Below are 25,696 nucleotides of genomic sequence, written 5' to 3' on the forward strand. Positions count from 1 at the left end.
GTATATCAATTGTCACAAGAAAACTTAGATTTAGTATCAGAAAATGTTTGTCCAGTGATGAGGAGAGCTCAACTCTTGAGCAATACCTTAAATATCAAGTGTTTTGGTTCCAATTATATACCATAATAAGTGATGATTAGTAGACAAAGTTCAATTTTATGTGTCAGCAATAATAAATTATATCTTTTCTAATGTTTCCAAGTTTAATTTAGAAAAAAAACCCAACATCATTCGTTTCTACACACTTGTGTGTAAAACTGACATGAAAGTAGCAGAGATTTAAACACAATGTATTTATGTTTCTGTAAATATGAATCTAAAAACTCGATTAAGTTGCTGTAAATACTGCAGTTTGTGGGAAGTGAAACTAGACATTGTTTGATTACTGAAAGTAGACTTTATCCCTCATTTCTCACTGAAATCGTCCACAGGGCATTCCTTGTCCCCGGGGGTCCACGATCTTGCAAGGTTTTGACAGGTCCTCGGTTTAACACACACGTCAATGTTACCGGGCTTTCTGCAGAGCCTTGAGGTGACACGTTCATTAAATAGAGGTGTGTGTTAGAGTAGGAAGACATTGAAAACATGCAGTTACGGCCCTGCAGGACCAAAAGGGCCCACCTATGGTGTGATATTTAAACTGTAGTATCAATTAGTTATGTTTCTGATTAAGTATCAGTGGTTTTAATGGCTGAAAACTGAAGATTGATAAAACACTGAGATTAATTTTGGGATTGGGATGACTCAGATAAGTGCAGAATTAAAACTAATTTACAAAATTATTTCGGTTTCATCTCAAACTGCAGGATGTTTGATGTCAAGATGAAAAATGTTCTGTACACATGTTTTCTAAGTCCAAATAAACTTATAAACATGTCATGTCTCTCTTCCTCCTTTTGTCCTTTTGCAACCTCGACTCTGAACAATCAGACATTCATTATTTATCCAACCTGGGCTTTTTATCCGTCGCCTCCTTCTGCTTCTTTGACCCAAATGTTCATAAAGGAGACAAAAAAATTATTTAAAAAAAAAAGCCTCACAAGATGAAGTGGAGATGAGACAGAAGGAGGTGTGATGAAAAAGACAGGTAAATAGAGGAAGGAGAGCAGGCGGACGCAGAGGCGTAGACACACAGTAATACAGAGGGAATGTTCCCCTGTGGGCTCTTAACGTCGACGTGTGACAAACTGCACAGAGACTCAATGTTCAAACATGATTAAACAACTCTGTGTTTTCTCTGGATGTCTCTCCGCTCGGTTCTCTGATCCATTCTCCTGTCCCACCTTTGGGAATTTTTCTTCTTGCAGGCACTTCAGTTACAAATCAGTGGACTGAAAAAGGGAACTAGTCATTCTGAAATCAGCAGATCTCGTTTCAAAATTTCCAAAACGCACAATTAGTCTTTCGTGACAGATTAATTCAGTTTGCATGTTCTTCCTGTGCATGCTTGGATTTTCTCCCGTAGTCCAAAAACATGTGTATGAGGTGAATTAGTGTCTCTAAATAGTCTGTAGATGTGAACGTTAAGTGTGTGGGATTGTTGTTTCTGGCTTCAGCTCTCGAAGCAGGAAAGAGGAGAGACAGATGAAGTTATATATCACTTTTGGATCCAGTTTGTATCTTTCTTCCCCCTTATCGTTAGCACCGTAAATGGATCCATCCACCCATTTCCTATGATGCTTTATGCAATTTAGGATTGCTGGGTGCTGTAGATGATCTACAGAGACACAACTCAAAACAGGGAACTTCTCATTGTGGGGCGGGAGTGCGAACCATCCATCTTCTATATCGCTCTGTCCATCCAGGAGTCAACTCCAGCTAATTACGGGTCCAGCATAGTCCATCACAGGGCAAACACTCACTCACATTTACACTGAGGGGAAATTTTTATAGTCACCAATTAACCTAACACGCATGTTTATGGACTGTGGGAAGAAGCCAAAGTACCCGGAGGAAGCTGAAGCACACATGGGGAGAACATGCAAACCCCACACGGAAAGGTCCGGCCGGTATTTGAACCCATTACCGTTTTGCTATGAGGCACCAGGCATGGGCAACCCTGAACAGATCACACACAAATGGCACCTCAGATCAGATTTTTAGAAATGGATTTTATTGTCAAAAAATTCTGAGAAGACAACGTAGATGATTCACAGTGAGAAAAAGAATTCATAAAACAGTACGTACAAATATTTCTGTCCTAGGTATCATTGTCTTTATATCATTCTCCCCACTGTGCTGTAAAGTCCATCCCTAGATACTTAGTGCACCGTATCAAAAGTATCATTAATGTTCAGGCTGTAGTGCTGCAATTAAAAACACAGTGATCAATCAGAGACTCTCAGAAAACCCCAATAAATATTAAGTTTTGGAGTGTTTTGTTGTGTGTGTGTTTGTTTTTCAGTGTTTCGGTAGAGTTGTCAACGTGGGCTATTCATCCGCGTTCAGGAACTCATCTATAAACTCCACCACCTCCCCCTGAAAACAAAAAAAGAGAGAATAATGAACCAGGGACCACTCAGGAGGGTCTGTCTCATTTCAAATTGGATTACCCTCAATCCTCCCACTCATGGCTCTATCTGTGATTTCTCATATTGTGAATTACTAAAGAGATTACAGTCACCCAGTGAATGTTGTTTACTGTGTACAGCATGTAATCCTGCTTTATGGTGGCCTGCCCTGATGGCCACACTCCTTGTGCTGCATCAGAATAACTTCTACAAAATTGGTGTCACACCGCCACCTGATGGCTGTCTGTGATACTGCAGCCTGATAAACACAAGGCACATTGTACTGCAGAACATCATGTGACCATACTGAAGACTCCAGGGATTTTTCCATAAGTTACACAAGGACACCGTCTATGAGAGACGCAAACAACCTCACGTGAACTTGTTTGATGGAAATCACACAGGTGTATTCCCATCTTATCTCATTCAGATGCAGCCACCTGGCTGGAGGCATCCTGCAAAGCGTTAATAGAAAAAGATTCCAGCCGAGATACGCACCTCATCGTCGCTCACCAGACGCTGTTTGGAGAAGTCCAACATCTCTAACTGCATGGTCGTCTGGTTGTAGTACCGCACTGCCTCCTGCAGCAAACAAAGACACACAAAGCTGAAACGATCAGTACATTAGATCCTATACAAGACTGTATGCATGGGATGCAACCTTATCTCAAACATGGATAGATTACAAAAAACTGAAATTATGTGCATGTGTTGTTATTTTGTCCTCACTGACTGTGACTGTGTGAGCGTGTGTGTCGCCATGGGTGTGACTGATCATGTTAAGTATACTGAGACTAGAGTGCTACATCAGCTGAGTGCATTGATCAGACAAAAAGGCTTGAAATGACAATAAACATGACTGTTTTTAACAAAACACAAAATGAGTTGTCAGGAGAAACCAAGTACACCCCATAATGATACACAATGGAAAATGATTAAAACATGACAGAGAATAGTTTAAGTGGAAGGCAAACGTGCTCAAAGAAAAAGACAAAAAGTGGAGAAATTGGCAACTACAAATCATTTTTGCTTGACTTGTGATGGTTTTATCCTTTTTCTCTTTTTCAGTCTGTGTGAAGTTTGATGGAATGAATCAAAGTCTTTTATAACCCCGTGCCCATAATCTCTTAATAAACGTTGATCAGTGTTTAGATGAAGAAACTGATTCCAACCAGCTGCTGATTGTAGTATCATGTGTGTCACACAGAAATCAAAGTGCCGTCCTCACAGAATGATGAGACACCCCAATACCCTCAGCTGGGTTCAGCAGTGGGTGAAAAGGCAGACTGTGCAAACAGTTACCGATCTGGGGAGGAAGTCCTCCTCCGTCAGCCCCCACTGGTCTTTGTGGTACTTGTAATATGCCACGTTGTTCTTCATGACTTCATCGCTGGGGTCAAATAGCATGTAGCTCACTGCACAGGGCACCGCGTTCTTCAGGTCATTCACTGGAGACACAAAGGTAGGAATACTTTCACTGGATTAACTTACACACAACACAACAAGCTGCAGAACCTCTAAAGCATGAGAGCGCCGCAGACAATGGCATACTCACGTTTGTAATATGCAAACTGCAGGTAGTGGTACATGGTGGCCACGAACTTCTCCACAACAAACCCTCCGACGACAGGCGTCAGATCGCTTTCACAGGTCACCTTCCTCTCAAGCACTTCTATGTAGTGATCTGAAGCGGAAAGAAAATCACTTAGACTTATTTAGAACTCAAGACGTTTGCAGGAAGATCGTAAAATCAGGAAGAAATTCCAGAAAAACAATATGCAGACAGGAGCTGACCAGCTATGGATGGGTAGAAGTCTTTAAAGTCCTTGACGTCCCGCGGACCCTCTGACGCAGCCAGACACTCATCGTAGACCTTGAGGAAGTCCCTCAGTGCCAGCTCCATGTCGGATACCGAGGTGCGGAAATTATCTCCATTATAGGCTCTCACTGCTCTGACAAATAACATCTGGAATGGTACAAACACACATTAATAATAAATAACAGTCACTGCATACGAGGTGTTGGAAACATCTTTTCATGTCCGATCTAACTAAATAGTGACGATTCTGACTAAAAGTTCCGGTGCGAGCACGACATGCAAAATCCACACAGAAAGGCCGCCACACTGTTAGAATCTCAGCTTTTCCATTTGTTTTATGCCATTTCATTATTCTATGTACTTAAAAAAATAACTAATAACAAGAGATGCAAAGTAGAAAGAAAACTTCTCTTAGTTTCATCTTGTAGCACCGATCAGTTTGTGGTTCCCTGGTCAGAGATCAACATCTTGGCCCTTGGATTCTTTAAATTATTTCTGGTTCATACTCTAATCCACCCTGGTTCCTCAGTGAAGTGAGTGTGGTGGCTTTAGTTGAGTAATCAAGACAAAAAAAATGTGTGTGTGCATGTGCGTATACCTCGTAGGATTTGGTCTCCAGGTCTTTTAAGTGTTCCTCAGCTCCGGGCAGACTTTTGTAGTAGGCCATGTTTTTCTGCATCATGTCATCATCCGGATGCTTCAGCAGGAAGGTGTGAGCAGCAGACACAGCCTTCGCCAGGTTGTTCGACTGAACACAGAACAAAAACACACACTCTATAGTTATGTTGTGTCACTGTCAATAAGAAATATAGATAAATACGACCACAATTAGAGATGGATGATTGATTTTTTTTTTGTCACTATCAGCAGCTTCAGTTTGACAGTTGTTTACTTCATAATATTTATGTTTCTGTGGATTACTTGTTCATAATCGGACATTTTTTGGAAAACAGACGGATGGAAGGACGAATGATAGAAACAATTAAATGAATGAATAAATAAATAAATGAAGGGTAAAAAATCAATACTAATGAATGAATTAATGAAGTAAATACATTATTTGAAAGTAGAAACATACATACATACATACATACATACATACATACATACATACATACATACATACATACATACATACATACATACATACATACATACATACGTTTACCAGATCTGTATCAGGACAATAAATAATAAATACACCTAAATTAAATCTGCATTTTTCTTTACATCATCTTCCAAATTGCATTTGATAGTTTAACTCAATTTATAAATTGAGCTCAGTGTTATAAGTTAGTTCCAAACTATAGAAAAGATGTGCGATGTGTATTCCACAAGATGAACCTTAAATTTCAAGAAGCGATAAAGGGAGAAGTCCTTGCTTCCGGGATTTCTATTTCTATGCGTCTAATTCCATGTTGGCACATGACAAGTACAGGCTGGTTGAAGTGGGATCTGTTTTTAACCTCTCTTGTGCTTCCGTGGCACGCAGACGACGTCAGGACGAATCACTGAAAGTAGTTAAAACATCACTTCATGTTGAACGCTGCTGTCCTGCACTCAACAGTGTTTCTATCCGCCCCCCCCCCCCCCCCCCCCCCCCCGCCCCCCCCCCCCTGCAGGAGTTCCTCTCAGTTTTTCTTACTTTGAAGTAGGCAAACTGGAGGTATTTGTAGGGCTCCCTCTTCTCAAACTCTTCGATGGTGTCCCTGCTGGGCATGGTCTGTCTGAAGGCGGGCAGCCCCTGTTTGCAGCGCTTCAGGCACTGCGCCCTCTTCATCACGTTGCCAAACGCGCGCAGCTCTGGAAACTCCGCAAACTTGTCCTCGTCCTCCAGCCGCACCGAGCTGCAGTTGAGGTTGCAGAAGGCCTCGCTGTCCCGCAGCAGCCGGTAGAGCCGCAGGGACACCTCCATGTATTCCACCGTCTCCTTCCACTTCTCTCCGGTGTACTGGTCCAGTGCGTATTTGTATGCGGACTCCAGAGGCATCAGCTCCTGCCTGGGGAAACTCCTGAAGCTGTACTTCTCATACTGGGAGTCCACTATGGAGGAGAAAACCACGACTAATATCGCAGAGAAGAGTTTGGAAGACGTGGACGGGGCCATTTTTTTTTTTTTGGGAGGCTGTGCAAATGGTGGAGGGGTTGGGATGATCCGGGACTGCGCGGGTCCTGGGACCGCCTCAACTTCCACAACGTATCCAGGCAGAGGCTCCCCTCCCCCGGGCTCAGGGCAGGATCAGTCGCTCCGGGGCGACGAGCTGCAACTCTGGGACTCCTCCTCCTACTGAATCACAGAACAGAATCTCTGCTGTTCTGTTTTGAATTAATCCCCCCAAAAATCTGAATTTAACTAAGTAAAGCGTTTTAGTGAATTGACACATGAAGGAAACGATAAACATGTTATATCGATGCATTAACCCAAAGTGTGCTGTATTTTATCTTCCTGAGCATACTTTGTTCATTCTATCTAGAGTTTTTTTTTTTTTTTTAAACCTTTTTCTAGTCACCAATTAAAGCCCTGGTGAGTTTCCCTCCCCCTCTTGCTGCCACGTAGAAACATTCCTGTTTGGTGCGCCTCAACTCCAAAAGGCCACTAAACACATTTTTTTTTAGGCATCTACGCGTAAAACAGCCAACACTACGACTCTGCACAGTATTACAGCTTCAATGTAATTCGGATTTATTCTCACTTCAATGGCCCCTGAGGGGATGTTTCTGGGGAGGAGACCCTTTCACTACCACGTTGACACATCTTGGAGGGCTGCACTGCGCAAGAGCAATACGTGGTGCCCCAACTACCCCATTCAGTTTGAAAACAGCCAAAATGTCATAGCAACACACCGGAAACACGAGTTGTGATTTCAGAACAAGAGAACTTTTTAAACTCTCATGTTTCATTTCTATCTACCACAGCCTCGTGCAGATGTTAATCCATATATTCCTGTTGTATTGCTCGTGATTCTGTAATAAAACCTGACATTTTAGTGATCATACACGTTTTAGTTGTGATAGAAAAACCGGATATGGTGCGTTTTCTGTGTGACTTGACACATGATCCTTTCTACACTGGGACCAGGGGCAGGACTACGATCCAAGTCAAGTCGAGGAAACCCAAGTACCGGGGACCTGGAAGAGAGCACGCACACCTACAGGCCGTTCTCTCTTTTATTTCTACCTCCCGACTTTTGACTGCCAAAAATGATCAAATGCATGCAGGGGTTTTTGTCTCTGTCGGTGCTGGTGACGTTCGCCGCCTGCAACGCTCCTCCGGTACCGTTAGACGACATCCTCATTGAGAAAACTTTCGTACCGGAGCAGTGTTCCCGGGCAGTGAAAGTGGGAGACTACGTCAGGTATCACTACATCGGCACGTTTCCGGACGGCAAGAAGTTCGACTCCAGGTGAGAATCGATCACACAGGTCAGCAGGGAAGGTTTCAGTGCAGGAGGGAGCGGGTGCACCGTGAGAACGGCGTGCGCGGTGCGTAAAAGTGCGCGTCTGGTGGTTCGCCTCTGAGCCACGCAGGCAAGCAGAGAGGCTGAGCAGTGGACGTTAACTCAAGCTCTGCAAACCATCTCCAAACCTCCAACCTTAACGGGAATACTACAGAATACCCTGCTCAAGTGGGAGGTGGACTTTAGTCTTTAAACTAGATTTTACAAATTATTAGTAATTACATTCTTTATTTTTATTTTTATTTTTTAGCTCATGGGTAAATGCCCACATGATCTTTAAATGTACCTGAGCTCCATTTCGGGATAAAAAAAAAAAAAAAATGGATCCACAGGGACCCAGTAGACCCAGGCCTAAAATTGAGCTCATCTGCAAATTAATTGAATCTAAACTTGTCAATCACAGAACGCCGTATGTACTGTATAGAATACTAGTATCAATCTGCCATATCAGAGGCATGACTTTTTTCAGGCTTACTGATAATGACTAATACATACTAGTTAATATACTATTATTAATCATCAAGTCATTTGATCACCTTTTTGGTCAGTATTTAAAACGGTCTCTTTACCTTTCTAAATATGTAGTTTGACATCTTTTCCTGCAGTCCCCGAAATCAATAAAAATCCTAAAACTGAATAGATAAATATGTGCATAATTTGAGTGTCATTAAAACAGGATGCTTTAAAGTTAATGAATGGACATTCAGACATGAACATGCTTGCTACAAATGACAATGTGTTTTTGTTAACGTTCCAGCTATGACCGCGGCACCACTTACAATGTATTTGTCGGCAAGAAGCAGCTGATTGCAGGCATGGATAAAGCTCTGGTGGGGATGTGTGTCAACGAGAGAAGTCTGGTGAAGATCCCCCCGCAGCTCGCCTACGGGAAACAAGGATATGGTGTGTATATTTGGATGTGTGTCAAACTTTCCTCTGTCCCATCATCCTCGGGTAAAGTGTTTGTAGTGAGGAAAAAAAGTGGTTGTTTAAGTGGCTATTATAACCACACTAGGATGATATACTCGGCCCACAGCTGGCACAGCTCATCATCACAACGAGAAAGCTCGCTGGGACAGTGGCAAACGCACAAGGAACAAAAGTTACTGTCTCTATAGAGAGCCGTGTTTTGTGTTGAGGCACCGGGGGAAGTGGGCTGCCTTTAAGCATCCATGTTGGATGATGTCAGAAGGACATCACAGACCAGGAAGTAGATCGGGAGGCAGCCAGAGTTTGTGCAGAACAACCATTCACAATGTTGACGTGTAATGAAATCTGAGGCCCTCGGCTAATCTGAGCCTATTTGTGACATGAAAAGCAGATTTGTCTGCACGTGACAAGATAGAAACATATTTGAGAACTTTTTAGAGACCGATGTCTCATGCATGAGCAGGAAATACTTAGATAATAGGAACGAGAGGAAGAAAGTGGGCATGTATGGGCAGGTCAAAGCAGAGGCAGTGTCCTTTACTACTTTGTATGAAAGGGATCAGAAAACCTCAACAAGGTAGCGGAAGGGTGTGATTGAGGATTTTTGAAGAGGTACAAAGAGATTCAGAGTAAAAATAGACTGCCAGCTCATCGGTCGTAGAGGTTTAATGGCTACCAGGCACATAATCTGTGTGCCTGTTCACATTCATTCAGCTTCTTTTATTTTACATCTGTTTTAAAGTCATGGAGTTTGTTTGAATTACCAAACCAGAGATACAAATATTGATGATTATAAACAGACTAACATGAAGACCTAATCAGATTGTGATCTATTTTTTCTGATAATGTGCATTGACACTGTTTCACATCTGTCCTAAATGGGTTTCAACCGGTTTGAAACTAAGGGCAACTTCAGCATTACAAACTATTATGAATTATTAGCGGCTGTTTGGTCTCAACATCGTGAATAAAGAGACTTTAGAGTACACCTGTAGTTGGGGATATTATGGTGGAATTAGGTCAGTTACAGAACAAGAGCATGGCTAAATGTGAATGTGAATCAAAATTCTCACCTTCCGTCTGCAGGTACCATCATCCCTCCTGACTCCATCCTCCACTTCGACGTCCTGCTGCTGGACGTGTGGAACCCGGAGGACGGTGTCCAGATCAACACGTACCACACACCAGCCGTCTGCTCCAGAAAGGTGGAGGTGTCCGACTACGTCCGTTACCACTATAACGGCACCCTGCTGGATGGAACCCTCTTTGACTCCAGGTTTTTTTTTAGTTTTTTGTTTTATATATATATATATATATATATATATATATATATATATACTTCAGCCATAAAACACGCACTAGCACACTTCTAACATTTGTTCTCCGCTGCAGTCACACCCGCATGCGTACCTACGACACTTACGTCGGCATCGGCTGGCTCATTGCCGGTATGGATCAGGGCCTCCTGGGAATGTGTGTCGGAGAGAGACGCATCATCACGATGCCCCCATCGCTTGGATACGGAGAGAATGGAGATGGTACGTGTGCAGAATTGAATGGCTAGCCATTTTGTTGATAATTTGTGTTATTGCGAATGAAATTAAGATTTTAAAGAGTTCACTGTTCTGAGAAAAGCTTGAAACCGATGATTGCCGTGGAGACATAAACATAATTTATGCAGACAATATTCTGCTAAGTTTAGGGTTACAAAGATATTTAACCTGCACATTGAAGAGGTGTAAATACGTCTAATATGTCAATTTTGTCAGTTTTTTTCTCAATACACTACATAATCACTTCATTTGGAAATGCTGGATGCAACACTTACAAGTCTGATAAGCTTCAATATATCTGGTTTTAATACGATATATGTTGTCACCTTCCAGATTTGGCTTTCCACGTTTTTAGCTTTTGGATTATAATTGTTGTTCTTCTTGTTCTTATTCTTATTTGTAGCCATTTCAAAATGAATAATTATGTTTCAAAAACTGAGTGAGCTTTAAGCTACTCCATACAGTCCTCATACCTCTTAGTCAGATCAAATCATTTAATTCAAGTCTGACAATTTAAAAGTCACAAAGAGTAGCACACATCACAGACATACACTTAAATATCGTGTCAAAATGTCTCCCATACTACAATCTTTTCAAAGAAATTACAAGACACTGCGTCAGGACAGAAATCACACTGGAGGATCAGAAAGGAATAAAACTCTTTTGAAGTGAAGCCTGTTCAGAATCAACCTGCTTGTTACACCCCGAGGAGGGACGGAACATATCTGGAAGGACACTGGGAAACAGTTGGATTTTTACAATTTTTATTTAATTTTCTTTTAATTCACTCGTGGGTTTTTAATTTAAAAAAACCGTTGAACCTGAAAAACAAGCGGGTTATGTACAAACTAGACCCCGCCAAAACCCAAAACCACCCCGTGTCCTAAACTACCAAAATATCCAAAAGAACAAGTACCTGGTGGGCTGGCACAAACAAACAAACAGGTGCGGTACCGGGCCAACCCTGTACAGGGCCGTCGGAGCCGGTACCAACACCCAATCTAACAAACAAAACCCCCAACCTACTGTTGCAGGACAAACAAAAAACGAAAACAGGACCACCGATCCCACCAGGGAAAAAGGATCTGGGCTAACCCCAAACATACAACGAAGGCGGAAACGCCGGAGAAGGAAGCCGCCTGACTGCGGGTACGAATGGGAGAGGCCGAAGTAGAGAAGCCGCCGGGCTGCGTGTCAGTACGGGATTCATCGATAGAGGGCAGCCCCGAACGCTTTAGACACCGCCTATTTATAGGCGGAGAGGCGGGCTTTAACGAATCCTACAAAAATAATAAATAAATACTGAGATAATCCCTCAAGAAAACAAACAAGGGGATATAGAGATTAATTTACTATTATTATTAAAATATTACTTTATATATATATATATATAACAAACTAAATAAATTGACCTCTCCACGGAAGTAGGATAATATATATGGTTATAAGAAAACCTTCACTAATACCTAACACTGCTTTAAGACTACAAGCAAGCAGTGCTCCCTTTACGTCGAGATCAGAGCTGCATGATAGTTTTCTCTTCGTCTTCTCTACTTAGGGAGTGACATCCCCGGACAGGCGTCTCTGGTTTTCGATGTCATCCTGTTGGACCTCCACAACCCCAGAGACGGGATCACCGTTACGAACCAGCAGGTGCCCGACTCCTGCACCAGGAAGACCGTTTCTGGAGACTTTGTCCGCTATCACTACAACGGCAGCCTCCTTGACGGAACCTTTTTTGACTCCAGGCATGTAAACATGTTCAATCATCTGGGAGGGTATTTCTCACTACATCTGACTTTGTACTGCCTGCAGTTTCTCAAGTTAGCCTCAGGGTGGCAGCATCGCTCTCTGCGCTGAGCACCTTCAGAACCTGAATAGAAACTTTAACCAGGAACCTTGAGTTTCATGTTTTGTTTATGCAATGTGTCATAGTCTTGTTGTTGGAACGCTGTCCTGGGCCAGATGCGTCGTTGGAAGACTATACGAACATTTACCACTACTTGTTGTAGCTATACTGGTACTCAGCTAGTCTACTAGTACAAAACAGACAGGGAGAGTGGAACAGGATGCAAAGTAGAGTTTTATTGCTAAAACCCGGTGCTCAGATCAGTCCCCAGACCGACACAAACGATCAGACACATTGCTAGGCACGATCGAACACAAGAATAAGTCTTTTAGACTCACTTCTTGTATACACTGAAGAGGGTCCTCCTTCCTCCATAGGTGCTGCCCATTTTTCTCTCTGCCATTACAACATTTGTACGGAAAGAACCGTGTCTTATTAGGGCATGTTTGGGAGGCCCCTTCTATTGTTATTTCATTCTCTTGACGATACTAATGGTGTCTTCTGTTTGGTCCTGTTTGGTCTATTTTGGGCTTTTTCCAGCATCTACAGCGGACACAGTTATAATCGCCCATAGCTGCATTCCAATTTAAAAAAAAACATTTAAGAGTTTAATACATTGCTTTGGTATAACTTGCATGCATAATATGTTTTGTTCACACAGGCTTTCCTAATACAGTTCTAGAAATATATGGATAATTATTCAACAAATGCTGCCTTTGCAATCGTTTTTGAAAGTGTAACCACTTCCTTTTGCACTGCTATAATCAACAGAGTGTTTTAGTCATGGCAGAAAAACAGGTCTTACTAACTCCGATTTATGAGGCTGCTGTGCCACATGAAGAACGTAAAAACTGCATATAGAGATAGAAGGAATAAAAGGTTAAACTGTTTGATTTAAAATATAGAAAACATCAGATTTAGAGTTCATATTCATATAGATGAGTTTATCTGATTTATGCAAAAGCAGAAGTTTGTTTTGTTTCAGGTTAGCAAGATTACCTCAAAACAACTGCACGGATTTTGTCGAAAAGTTCACCACAGATAAATATTAGCCCATGGAAGAGTCTATTAAATTTTGGAGGTCATCTGGGAACTTTTATTTAGTTTCGTTTCCAGCCTACTTCTACACAAAACACATTGTAGACACTCCTTTTTCCCCTGCAAGCTCCCGCCTGTTGTCTCATGGCTATTTCTATACTTCCGTGACGCCTCATGCCTTTTTCCCCTCTACATTTTCAACAACACTTTACCGAGTCATAATTGTGTTCACATATTTGATGCGGAAAAGGATCCAAGAAGATGCTTATCGGTCACTGCTGATGGTTTATTGTCTTATCAAGATGCAGGCATATTTAAGTTTGGCCCAGAGCTGAATAGACATTGTTCTCATCTGATCTTACGGTGTGTGTGTCTGTGTGTGTTTGTATAAACCTCCCTGCTCCCTGTGTGTGTTTCCTGACTCTAATGAGTTTCTATCTATTATCTCTGCTTTTGTATTTTGTCATGGCAAAAGGTGCCTGACAGCCAAAACGTTATTGGTGCCCTGTCTTCCCAGGGTTTCTTAAAAATTGAAGAGATTCAAAGAAAAACTGTGTGTGTGTGTGTGTGTGTGTGTGTGTGTGTGTGTGTGTGTGTGTGTGTGTGTGTGTGTGTGTGTGTGTGTGTGTGTGTGTTGTTTCACCTGGAGAAGCTAGTGGGAAACAATGTGTGTGTAATGTTGCAGTCGTTCTTATCTCAAGGACACAGTGGCTCCCCAGGTGTTCTCTGTTATTCAAAGTAGGAGTAGCGTTGCGGCTCAGTGAGCAGATTGCTTGCCATTCCTTCAGCGCTCTCTGAACCCTTGAGTTTTATGTTCTCAGACTTTAATGTGATTCCATGCTCTTATAATTCCAGTTATTCTCGTAATCGTACTTACGACACCTACGTGGGCCGAGGTTATGTGATCGCCGGCATGGACGAGGGTCTGATTGGGGTCTGCGTGGGAGAGAAACGCACCATCACCATTCCCCCACACCTCGCCTATGGAGAGGAGGGGACAGGTGGGTTTGTGTGTGTGTGTGTGATACTTGGATGTCCTTGTCACTTGAATGAAAATGCTCCCATCGACTATATTTGCTGCTTAAATGCCTTCTCTTCGTCCTTACTCAGGCTCCAAGATCCCTGGCTCAGCCGTGCTGGTGTTTGACGTCCACATCATCGACTTCCACAACCCTGCAGACAACGCTGAGGTCACAGTCACTTTAAAGCCACAGGAGTGTGATACGCACACTAAGAAAGGAGACTTCATCAAATACCACTACAATGCCTCCCTGATGGACGGCACGGCAATCGACTCCACGTGAGTAAGCAGGCTGAACTTAAGCTGCAAATGACTGGTACTAGAAATTCTGCAATGATAAATAAAAATGTGAATTCAGTGCTGTTTTATAAGGGAAAACAATGTTTTTAAGTGGATGTCAGTTCTGTAGGCGGTTCAGTTCCTTCATCACCATGTGGCTTTTGTGATGCAATTTGTGTTTGTCAAAACCTTTTTTGTCCCTTGTCACCTGTATATGAGAGAATTTGACCTTTTGCATACATAGAAAAAGTCTTTGAGTTCAGCTCTTGACAAATGGGAACAAAAACTAGAAGGTTGCGTTTATATTTCTTGTTCAGTGTAACAATGAATAGGTGTCTTTTTAAACATATTATCATACACTTGACCTATGCCGTAGAAATAGATGTCCTTTCAATTAAATGTTTTCCCACCACAGCCTGCGACGCTGAACAGGATAAAGTGGTATATAGAAGAGGGATGGATGAGTGAATGATTTTTTTTTCCATGACAGCCAGATTTACCTCCCAAAAACAGGGAAGTTAATGGGGAGAACATGCCGCCTCTACAGACACAAATAACCCTTATCCCAGTTTGACCTCAATTGAACTGGAGCAACTCCCACTTTTTTTCTCTTGGTTTTTTCTTGCTGTCAAGATCATGTTTTTATGGACTCACGGTCAAAGTGTAACTGGTTTTTACTGCTGCAGAACTACCACCTGACGCCACCTGACGCTAAGAATTAGGAATAGGAGTTACTGTGTCTTCTATAAGATTGTTTTTATACTATGCGTGGTTATCCTCCATTGGCCCTTTGGCAGGCCACATTTGGCTTGTGGGCCGATTTGCATACTTGGTCGGTACCAAAATATACAATAGAATCAGTTTCAGTTCCTCAACAGATGTTGAGAGTCAGCTGATTTAGCAAAGCTGCTACAACAACATGTTGCAGGACGCTGAACATAGTGAGTATGGCGCACAAGCCAAACTTAGAAATTGGGAATTAACTTGGATTTCATTTTCAGCATTCGACATGCCATACATTTAGCCTGCATGAAAGACTGAAATACCAGTACAAATCATTTATCCAATTAAATTAATTTTGCATTATTATTATTATTATTTTTTTAGGTATAACTATGGAAAGACATACAACATAGTCCTGGGAGCGAACCAGGTCGTCCCCGGGATGGAGGACGGTCTCATGGACATGTGTGTGGGAGAGAAACGACACCTCATCATTCCTCCTCATCTGGGCTACGGCGAGAGAGGAGTCAGTAAGTCTCATGTGTGGTTCCCGTTATCTTCTCCAGGGGAAACAACACACACACACACACACACACACACACACACACACACACACACACACACACACACACACACACACACACACACACACACACACACACACACACACACACACACACACACACACACACACACACACACAGTACCCTTCTGCTTGATCTTGTGTTATTTGACCTTTAGCCAGCGAGTAACGTCTGCATACAGATTCCTCAGAGGTGTCACCTGAGCAAGGAAAGACGCCCCATCAGTTCACATGTGTGAGATGTTTAAGGAGTATAAAACAATTCGAGGAGGATCGTTGCTGTAACGGAGTTATCGGTGTCCCACACAGTATAATCCCGGTTTCAGCAGGTTTAATAATGAGTGGCCTTGTTCTTTTGTCCAATAAGTCACAGATAGCCTGACGTTACTTCAGCATCTGAACAAAGGCACTCTGTTCTCCCAATAGGCATTAAGGCATAAGGCATAATTATTAGTATAAGAGCAAGGTCATTAGCATTAAAAGGTTAATATTCTTCAAGATGTGTCATGTTTGCTCTGGTTAAAAGCATTCCTGGTGCAGTTGTTTATCATCTGCCACTGTAGTTGAGGGGCAGCGAGGGATGGTTTGATAGAAATGACAGTTTCTTCAGTCTGACTGTTTCTTGAGTTGACTCCGTTGCTATGTATGATGCAGTCTGTTGAAAGCTGTGATTGGTTGTTAGAGAAAAAAGTGCTCTGTGTTCCTGGTAATTAACCCATCAAATATCTTGGGCTTTATTAAAAATGTGAAATCATGAAAATAATTTTATGTTGGGATGATTAAACTCAGAAAAATCTATTTAATTTGTACACAGCTTAAAAATGATTGAACTGACCTTGTTCACGTGCCGATTATTATATTGATTTGATTATTATTATTATCTTTTCTGTCCACGCTGGTTTATTTTGCCACTGAGGTATATTGTTTTTTACAATATTTTGACAGCAAGTGTTTAGATATGGGATTCTTCTCCTAAAATAAAACCACATGTCTTGACATCATAGGGGCCTCTCTCCTAAATGGAACCATAAGTCTTGAGAGTTCGTTCTCGGGGGTTCCCGGGGGTTCTCGGGGGTATTTGATATTAATGGTGGACGCAGGTCTTTGTCCTTCCACCATTAAAGTAGGCAGTCTACTTCCAGTCTGTTACATGGCTTCATCTCTGTTGGAGATCAGGCCAATGACTGTGGCATTGTCTGTATATTCAATTATGGATTTGGAGGTCTTGATGTGTTTGCAGGCATGTGTGAATAGTGGGAAGATCAGAGGGCTCAACACACAGCCCTGTGGACTTCCTGTGTTTAGGATGAAGGTAGAGGAGGTGTGCTTTCCTACTCTAACTTGCTGTGGTCTACACCTGTGAGGAAGTCCATGATCCAAGTGCCCAGGGTGGTATTATAATGTTGCTCGCAGCTGCCTAGTATTTGTTTGATTGAATTTGAATTTGAATTTGAATTTGAATTTGAATTTGAATTTGAATTTGAATTTGAGTTTGAGTTTGAGTTTGAATTTGAATTTTGTCAGTCTTTAGAAAAACAGAAACACTCAAGTGTCAAACTAATCAGCCAGCAATCATTTGAACAGTTTTGAGTTGGATGAGATCTGGGAGTATTAAATGTGGTGTTTTTAGGAATAAGCCATGTGTGTGTGCCCTGGACAGCAACACACCTCGCCAGCTTCCTTTTGATGTATTTAATGTGTGACTTCCAGCAGATCCTGTGGTCCAAGGTCACACCCACAAATTTGACTTCATTCACTCTTTCGTTAACATTGACGATATTCAGTTTTACGTTTATATTTTTCCTCTGATTTCCAAATAACATAATTTAGTTTTATAATATTTAAAATCAGGGAGTGAAACGGGAATGTCCAGAAATTTAGGCCTTTTCAGTGTATGGGAATACACATTTATTTTAACTTTAGCAATGGCAAACAGCTTGCAAGAAGGTTATTTTGCAAATCGATAATACAGCATAAAAATTATAAGGCCAAATACTGAGAATCAGTAACCAGAGGTGGGGTTGAAGCGGAGTTCAGTGCATCGAGGGTTGGCTGTTAATCCCATAACGAAGGTTCACTGTCTCGATTCCGCCGGGTTGATGATGCAAACTCCTCATTTGGATTCTCTATTTTAACTAAATTTAAACAGTCAGAAAAAACTTCTGTTCTACTCGAAACTGAAACTGTTATCTGAGCAGCTAAGTTGGACAAGATGTGAACCTCCTGGGCTGTTGACATTATATATCATATTATACCTTACATACCTGTTACATATTCATACTTGATCCCCTTTGATTGCTTACTTTTTTTCTGCAGTGTTTGGCCTCTTACAATATCATTGGTACAGTCATTTAATGCATTCATTACATCATTAGTCATATATTCTTATATCACCATTGGTTAATTTTCTCTGCAGTTAACGTCAGAACTTCCTCTTCGTCCGCCATCTTTGAACTCTTCTGTGAAAGTCTTCTGTTCTTTTCCTGCTGCGCCTTGTTCCTCTTCTTGTTTCCCCCTTTTACACCTTGTTCCTCTTAGTGGTCTTGTCGTGGTATTTTGTCGGACTACTATCCTGGGCCAGGTGCGAAACCAGAAGACTGCACGAGCATAATCTACTAATGTTCTAACTATACTGGTACTCAGCTAGCTCTCTAATAAAAAAAAAAAAAACAGACTGGGAGATGGAATCAGGATGCAGAGTAGAGTTTTATTGCTAAAACCCGGAGTCCCGAACGATCAGCAGACACAGAGCCTTATTTCACAGTTCAGCTCTTGAAATACAATTCTGTGACTCCACCTTTGCTTTCCAGGTGCATCCCATTTTCTGTTTTGACCCTCAGCTGTTGTCCGGAAATAACCGTGTCTTTTATGGCATGTCTGAGCGACTTTTCCTATCACTTTACACCAGCCACGCTGTTTTCAATGGTGTTTTTTCTTGGGTCTATTCCGGGCCTATTCCGTGCTCCTGAGCTCCGGCGGACACAGTTAAATCCACCTGAGGCTGTTTCATGATTTTTAAAAAACATCATCAGTCTAATACATTGCTTTAATCTAGCATTAATCTAACCAGCATGCATAGTATATTCGTTTACATAGACATTCTTGATCTACTGTTACAGAGAACAAACTAATTTAATTATTCCACAGTCTTTTCTTAATGTTTACCCAACCGTGAAACTTGTATGTGTAATTTTTCCCCTCCTATATGTGTGTGTTGTATGTGTGTATTCGTGTTTGTGAATGTTTGCGTGCTATGTGCAGCCGTGGCGATTTTACAACAAACTGTTGATTTTTGTGTAATTGATTTTGTGTGTGTGTGTGTGTGTGTGTGTGTGTGTGTGTGTGTGTGTGTGTGTGTGTGTGTGTGTGTTGTCGAGGTATCAATCAGGTGTGCTGTTTGTCTCTAATCCTCCAACACTGCTGGTAAAAAACTGAACCTCGAAGCAAAAATCAGATGAGAAGCTGGACTTGGATGCTGAGTTTTACTCCCAAAAGCAGTCAAAACTCAGAGTCTTCAACCGGTTCAAGACTGACCATACAGCGTCATACAGAGTCTGACTTATATTCGTTTCTCTGGCCGGTCATATGGCCAAATACATGATGGTATTTTTTGGGGTTTTTCCATTATTTGGGGTGATTTAATGGTGTCGTATTTACCCGAGGGCCACTCAGCGGTCATCCTAACCTATCCTCATTTGGGAGTTTTAATGGTGTTCACTGTGATTTAAGGTCAGATATACTGTATAATGTGTGTTTTTCACACATACGTCGTACTCAGCGGGTCAGGGACCTGAGATGTGGCTTCCTCACGCCTCGTTTCAGCACAAACCCTGCTCGCTCTGTCTGAGGTTGCAATTCTTCATGGACATTCACAACATTATGTAGTGGCTTGCCTATCGCGTACACATTCTGTCTGTATATGCAGCTGGTGAAGTCCCCGGCAGCGCTGTGCTGGTGTTTGACATCGAGCTGGTGGACATGGAGGAAGGACTTCCTGAAGGCTACATGTTCATCTGGAACGAGGACGTGTCCCCCGACCTCTTCGCTGAGATGGACAAAGACGACAACAAAGTGGTGGAGCCCTCCGAGGTGCGTGGTGACCCCTGACGCGTTTTCTCTTGTTGCTGCAGTCCGTGAGACGTTAGACAAAAACCCCCTCTCCCATTCGTCTGTTCACACAGTTCACCGACTACATCCTGCAGCAGGTGAACGATGGCAAAGGCCGCCTGGCCCCCGGCTTCGACCCTTATCGAATCATCGACAACATGTTCTCCAACCAGGACCGCGATGGCGACGGAAAGATCACAGAGGCAGAGTTCAAACTGAAAGCAGATGAGGCTGCCCATGACGAGCTATGACGGGACTGAGTGTTGGAGGGTCACATAGATAAACAAGGGGCCACTAGATTGTAGTGGTGGTGGTGGTGGGGCGTGGGAGGTGGGGGGGTGGGGGGTACAACAGAAGAGGCTTTGTATGTACACATGTGCTGGGGAGAGAAAACTGTTGATGTAGATCTGTGCTTTTTAATTTTTAAAATGAGGCGAGAGTTAATCCTGTTTATTGAGTGCCAAATATGACTGAGGAGAAAAAAAAGAGAGGATTTTACAGAAAATGAATATATTGAAAATAGATATAACAAAAAAATAATAAGAATGATAATTTGGAGACTATGATGACAGTGAATGACTGTTTTTGTTTTACCTCGTTCATCAAGTTCTTCATTCCCACTTTTATGTGAGTTTTATTTTTATCTTATTTTTAGTTCTGAAGGGTATAAAAGCACTCCTTTGTAACAGAAAAAAAAAAACACGCTCTCACTCCAAATTCACATTGACTTCACAGACTATTTCTATCACTGTTACTGTTGTGTCACTCTTTATTTTCTTCAAATGTCAGTGTCTTCCAGTAACATCTATTGCTCGCTTGCATTATGGTTTCATGGAAAGAAGTTTCTTTTGTTTCGGAGGCGCTGCCTTTTTGAAAAAAGTTGGGGAAAAAAAGCAGTCCTCTCAGTGACATGGAAGTCATAAATTAGAACAACTTTTTATTTTTCTCCCTGCACCTCCCCCTATTAATAGACGTGTCTGGATGCGCTCTGTGATTTCAGATGCTAAAAATGAGTCACGGAGCGTCACACTGAAAGGTGGCGAGTCCTTACATGTTTTTCAATCATTTTTAGTCATTTGTTTGTCTGTCAGTGTGTGGTCTATGTGTGTTTGTGGCTGAGAGTGAGAGAGAGGAATGTGTTGTTTTTGTACTATGTTTTTATTCAGGAGAGTACTAAGAGTTGATGGAGACTGCGTCATTTTAGTTTTTTTTTTAAATAAATGACCTGACCTAAAGATACCGGAGGCGTCTCCATTTATTTGTGTGTGTTTACTTACAAATAGAATAGAATAGAGCCAATGGAGCTTCGCACGGTCTTTTCTATTAATGTGATTTGGAAAAAGGGTGAGCAGTCGTCTGTCACAGAATTACAATATTACAGAATCACATGAAGTGTTTCCTTTACAGAGGACTCTGGCTCTGTGCCTGAAAGCTGCTTTCAGGAGAAGAGTTCCCACCTCACAGTAGTCTGCATGTTTATTTTTTGCTGCCTCTCTCGCATTTCAAAACTATTTCAGTAGTCTAACTGCTTATAGTGATCCATACATCTGGATTCTATCACAACACCTTTTGCGTCCTGCTCCGTTCTCCCTGTCTGTTTTATACGAGTAGACTAGCTGAGTACCAGTATAGTTACAACCATTAGTGTTACTATGTACGATTGGTCTTCCACCAACGCATCTGGCCCAGGACAGCGTTCCACCAAGAAGACCACGACACCATCCTGACACTTCTTAAATGCAACACAAGCTACTGTTTATCTTCATGTAAATAAAAATATATACTATGTCAAACTCTAGTTAACAGGTTCAAAAATAGGATCAATGCTTCCTTTATAAACTCTCTTAGCCGAGGAAGCACTGATGCATCCTCTACCAAAGGAGAAGGGATAAGGCCACCCCACAATTCCTTGCTGGGACAACATTTAAAGGGACCCGCTCATCTGATCATTCTGGGAAACTCCCGATGACATGTAAATTACCAATGCAATAATATGCCTTGAACAACTTTAAATAATCTAAAACCCATATCACAACTATGAATGTTGTGCGGATGTTGTAAAACAAACACAGTAAAGAAAAACTTTTTGTGCAGCCCATTCTCAGTTTGCACTGGTTAATTATTCACCTGGCAGCCGTCACACTTTTGTTCTTGGTGGCCTCTTTTCCTTTGATTTCAATTCAAAACTTCAATTCAATTCAATTCAATTCAATTTTATTTGTAAAGTGCTAAATCACATCAACAAACATCTCAAAGCGCTCTTACAATGATAGAGTACAACAGAACCCAACTAAACTTGTGATATTTGAGATTATATCAGCCGTTAGAGGTGATATAAAGTGTTAGATATGAGCTTTTAGTTGTCCATTTTTGGAAATTTGTATTTTTTTTTCACCACATAACCTGTCAACTAGTGGAAGTCCGGTCTGACTGTCAAAACAACGTGATGGTCAGTTAGGGAAACTAACTTCTTTAGGAAGTCTACTAACGGCTTTCCTTAACCCGTGACGTCATCCAAAGAGGTTAAGGAAATGTGGATAGGAAAGGAGATAGGAGGGACGATTCGGACGCACTTCAGCGCCTCTCTCTCCGTGCAGCGGCCGAGTGAGGAGGGGAGGAGTCACTTGGTCACCGTCTTAAAATCTGCACCGAGGAAGTTGCGAGTTTCTTCCTCACGCTGGATTAAGACTGACCGGACATACACGCGGAGACATTAACGCTTTCTTTCTGCGGCCACACCAGATGAGAGGGCGACGACTTTCTCAAGCGGCGCGTCTGAAGTTTGCAGGGACATGGAGCAATTCAAGCTGCGGTGTCAGGTGGGTGTGTGCACAGACCGACTACTCACTGCAGAGGATGAAAGTTTGGGCGCGTTTTTTGCCCTTTTGGCACTGAAGGTAGTGCGCGCGTCTCGAGCGTTGTCATGAGACTTCCTCCAGACAGAACATGTGGGAGTTTTTTTCCGAGAAAGACCAAACGCCAGAAGTGGCAACGGCAGCAAGTTTTGGCACGTGCGGCAGCTTTACCCAAGAACCTTCCACCTGCGTGCCGCGGCAGCTTTACCGGGGTGCCGCGGCTATCTTTTCTGTTCCATTTTGAACCCACGCTCATAAAGTCATTGAGGAGATACAATTTTCACAACAGAGCTATGTCTATTTGATCATTTTTAATTTTTGTAGATAGTTTTTTTCCTATTTTTAAACTTCATATATTTTCATTTGTTGAAATAAACATTATGCAAGTCTCTCCATTTTCTTCACGTTTATAGCCTTGTTCGCTGCACACGTCTGTGTGCTTTCATTAGAAAATCAAGCCACAGCGCCCTCCCGTGGCCGGGCATACGAACTACATCGTTGTCAGTGTGTCTGCTGCTGCAGTGTAAACGCACTTTTTTTTTTTTTTTTAAACAGATTAGGTGTTGTCACGTGAAACGTTGTTGTGTAAATGGGGCCTTAGACCTGAGTTTCAGAGGGAGCTGCCACACGCCTACAACGGCTTTCATCGACCTGCCACGGCAACTACGGCTGTCAAGGCAGCTATGACACAAGTGTCATGGCATTCTCCTGCTGTGTGTCATCACTATATATATATATATATATCGTCTTCAATTGATTCAAAATGCTGCAGTGAGAATCCTGACAAGAACTAGCATAAGAGGTCACGTCACTCCAGTATTGGCTTCATTTCATTGGCTTCCTGTTAAATCTAGAATGGAATTTAAAATCCTCCTAATTTATGAGGCTCTTAACAACCAGGCTCCATCATATCTTAAAGAATTGTTAAGCTCCGTTTCCACCGCACAAAAAGTAGGGATGGGTCCGATCCAGTATCGGGTTCCAATACCACCATAAATCACAGATCGGAAATTTCTGATCCATAAAGCTTTGTCTGCTGAAATGATTCCAAGGGTACGTCCGAATTGTCCCTCCTAACTCCTTAACTATCGACTTTTCCTTAACCCCGGAAGTGTTTTGTGTGGCGGCCATGATAAGGACGGTCTGAATTCTCAATAAGCAAAGGAAAGGAGGCTCGTTGCTTCCTTTAGAGCCTCCTTTAGCTTAGGAACCACTGATGCATCCTTTCGCAAAGGAGGCGAGCTCATGCTGCCCCACAATTCCTTGCGGCGACAATATTTAAAGAGACCCGCTCATCCGAGCGTTCAGGGAAACTCACAATGTTGGAAAAAGGGGATCAGATCATGTAAGTTACCAAAGCAATAATCTGCATTGAACAACTTAAATATCATCTAAAACCCAAATGCTCTTTTCGTAGTCCATTTTCGGAAACTTATTGTTCTTTCCCCCACCATGGCAGACGTCACTAACTTGCGCCGCCGTCACATTATTATGACGTCACTAAGTGAAAGTGCTGTCCGACTGCCACGCTAACGTGATCGCCTTTCACTAACTACTTTAGGAAGCCTCCTAACACCTTGACATTACCCCGTGACATCATCCACGGGGTTAAGGTAAAGTCGATAGTTAAGGAGTTAGGAGGGATTTTTTGGACGTACCTCAAGTGTTTCCCTGCCACTGCTCTGCTCGCTGGCTGCAAACTGTGGAATGGATTTCCTGAAGGGAGGCGGGTCTCAATGAGAGGCGGAGTAATGAGTCAGGAAATCCATTCCACAGTTGGGTTAGGGTTGGGTCAGCCAGCTAGTAGGCTAGCGTAGTAGCACTGTGCTATCCAACTTTTCATGACATGATGTCGCTGTTTGGACGTATGTCGCGCTCAAGCACCGCAGAGCAAGACATCGACGTGGCTGTTTGCAAAGCCCCCACCTCTCTCTACCCGAACCAGGGTCTGCATCCCTCCCCCAATCTGTCTGTCCTATCCTTTCCTCTCTTCTATCCTCTCTGCCTCCCCCTACTCTAACCAGGGTCTGTTTCTTGGCCCCGACCCGAATCACGGTTTATATCCTGCCCCCAATCTTTATTTTAAAAAAACCCAACAAAAACTATTTCCCTGTGGTTGTAATTTTGACTGCATTTTAAAGTTAAGATACTACTGTCACTGTTAATTTGTCTTTGTTTCTGTTTTCGTGTAATGCCAACCAATACACATTAGCTGACATTTGCTCATACATGCATATACTGAGCTTCTAATGAGCTCCTGTCTCATTTTGGGTTAGTAATTTGGTTTGTTAATTTGGTTCTCTATGCATAAATATCTTAGCACTATTATATTATGGCTAATATCTATAATTTATTCATAACTTTAATAGATATTAGCTGCTGACTTTTCTGCGTACTGCTGCATGATTATGGAATTATACTATTGGAAAAAAATAGTGACAGATACATGTATTTTATTAATACAAAATGCTTCTCGACATGTATGTACACTAAAAGAATAACTGTTTGAACATAAAGGCTTAAATATAATCACATGCAGCAGTATGCAGAAAAAACCAGCAAAGCAGGTGCATGAGTCACGGAGAATGAAAAATGCTGCAAGCATGAATTGTGCAAAGTAGCACGCAAAGATGCAACTGTAATGTGCAGAGTAGACAATAACAGACTCTTATAAGGAGGTAAACAAAGACAACAGGTGCAGCAGTCAGGATATGGTCGAAACCAAATGGAGTCAGAATAAGAAACTAAAAAAGAACCGGATCGAACAAGACAAACTGCTGCACAGACAAAAAAGACAGGAAACCTCCTCAGCAACAATGACACAGTGGAAAGAACCAATCGGATGAGAAAGGGATCTGTGCAAGGGTATAAGAACAGGCAAAAGTCCAAGATGGTCGCCATTTTCAAGATGGCCGCCAAAATGAGCCCACAGAATGGACTTTTCTCAAAGAAAGACTTTTATTTGCTCAAT

The 25,696-nt window shown here is 42.1% G+C and overlaps 3 protein-coding genes across 3 annotated transcripts in view; 2 read left to right on the top strand and 1 right to left on the bottom strand.

Moving 5' to 3' along the window:
* Positions 1-2,091: 2,091 nt before the first annotated feature.
* crtap (cartilage associated protein) lies at positions 2,092-7,318 on the bottom strand. The gene is made up of 7 exons (XM_080485000.1): positions 5,975-7,318; positions 4,928-5,077; positions 4,305-4,476; positions 4,066-4,194; positions 3,813-3,958; positions 3,009-3,092; positions 2,092-2,478 (listed from the first exon to the last, which is right to left on the bottom strand). The coding sequence occupies exons 1-7, from the start codon at positions 6,434-6,436 to the stop codon at positions 2,431-2,433; spliced, it is 1,191 nt and encodes a 396-aa protein (XP_080341126.1). The 5' UTR covers positions 6,437-7,318; the 3' UTR covers positions 2,092-2,430.
* Positions 6,822-20,730, top strand: fkbp9 (FKBP prolyl isomerase 9). The gene is made up of 10 exons (XM_080484994.1): positions 6,822-7,733; positions 8,545-8,690; positions 9,804-9,993; positions 10,110-10,255; positions 11,829-12,018; positions 14,013-14,158; positions 14,268-14,457; positions 15,565-15,710; positions 19,689-19,852; positions 19,945-20,730. The coding sequence occupies exons 1-10, from the start codon at positions 7,531-7,533 to the stop codon at positions 20,119-20,121; spliced, it is 1,698 nt and encodes a 565-aa protein (XP_080341120.1). The 5' UTR covers positions 6,822-7,530; the 3' UTR covers positions 20,122-20,730.
* Positions 20,731-22,556: 1,826 nt separating this feature from the next.
* The window catches only part of LOC308122949 (uncharacterized protein), a 31,376-nt gene continuing 28,236 nt past the window's right edge, over positions 22,557-25,696 (top strand). Inside the window, exon 1 of the mRNA XM_080485132.1 lies at positions 22,557-22,689. Within this exon, the coding sequence (XP_080341258.1) occupies positions 22,663-22,689 (27 nt within the window). The 5' untranslated portion in view covers positions 22,557-22,662. The remainder of the gene's footprint in view (positions 22,690-25,696) is intronic.

This window comes from Lipophrys pholis (genome assembly GCF_963383615.2).
Source record: "Lipophrys pholis genome assembly, chromosome: 17".
In the NCBI taxonomy this organism is placed as follows: Eukaryota; Metazoa; Chordata; class Actinopteri; order Blenniiformes; family Blenniidae; genus Lipophrys; species Lipophrys pholis.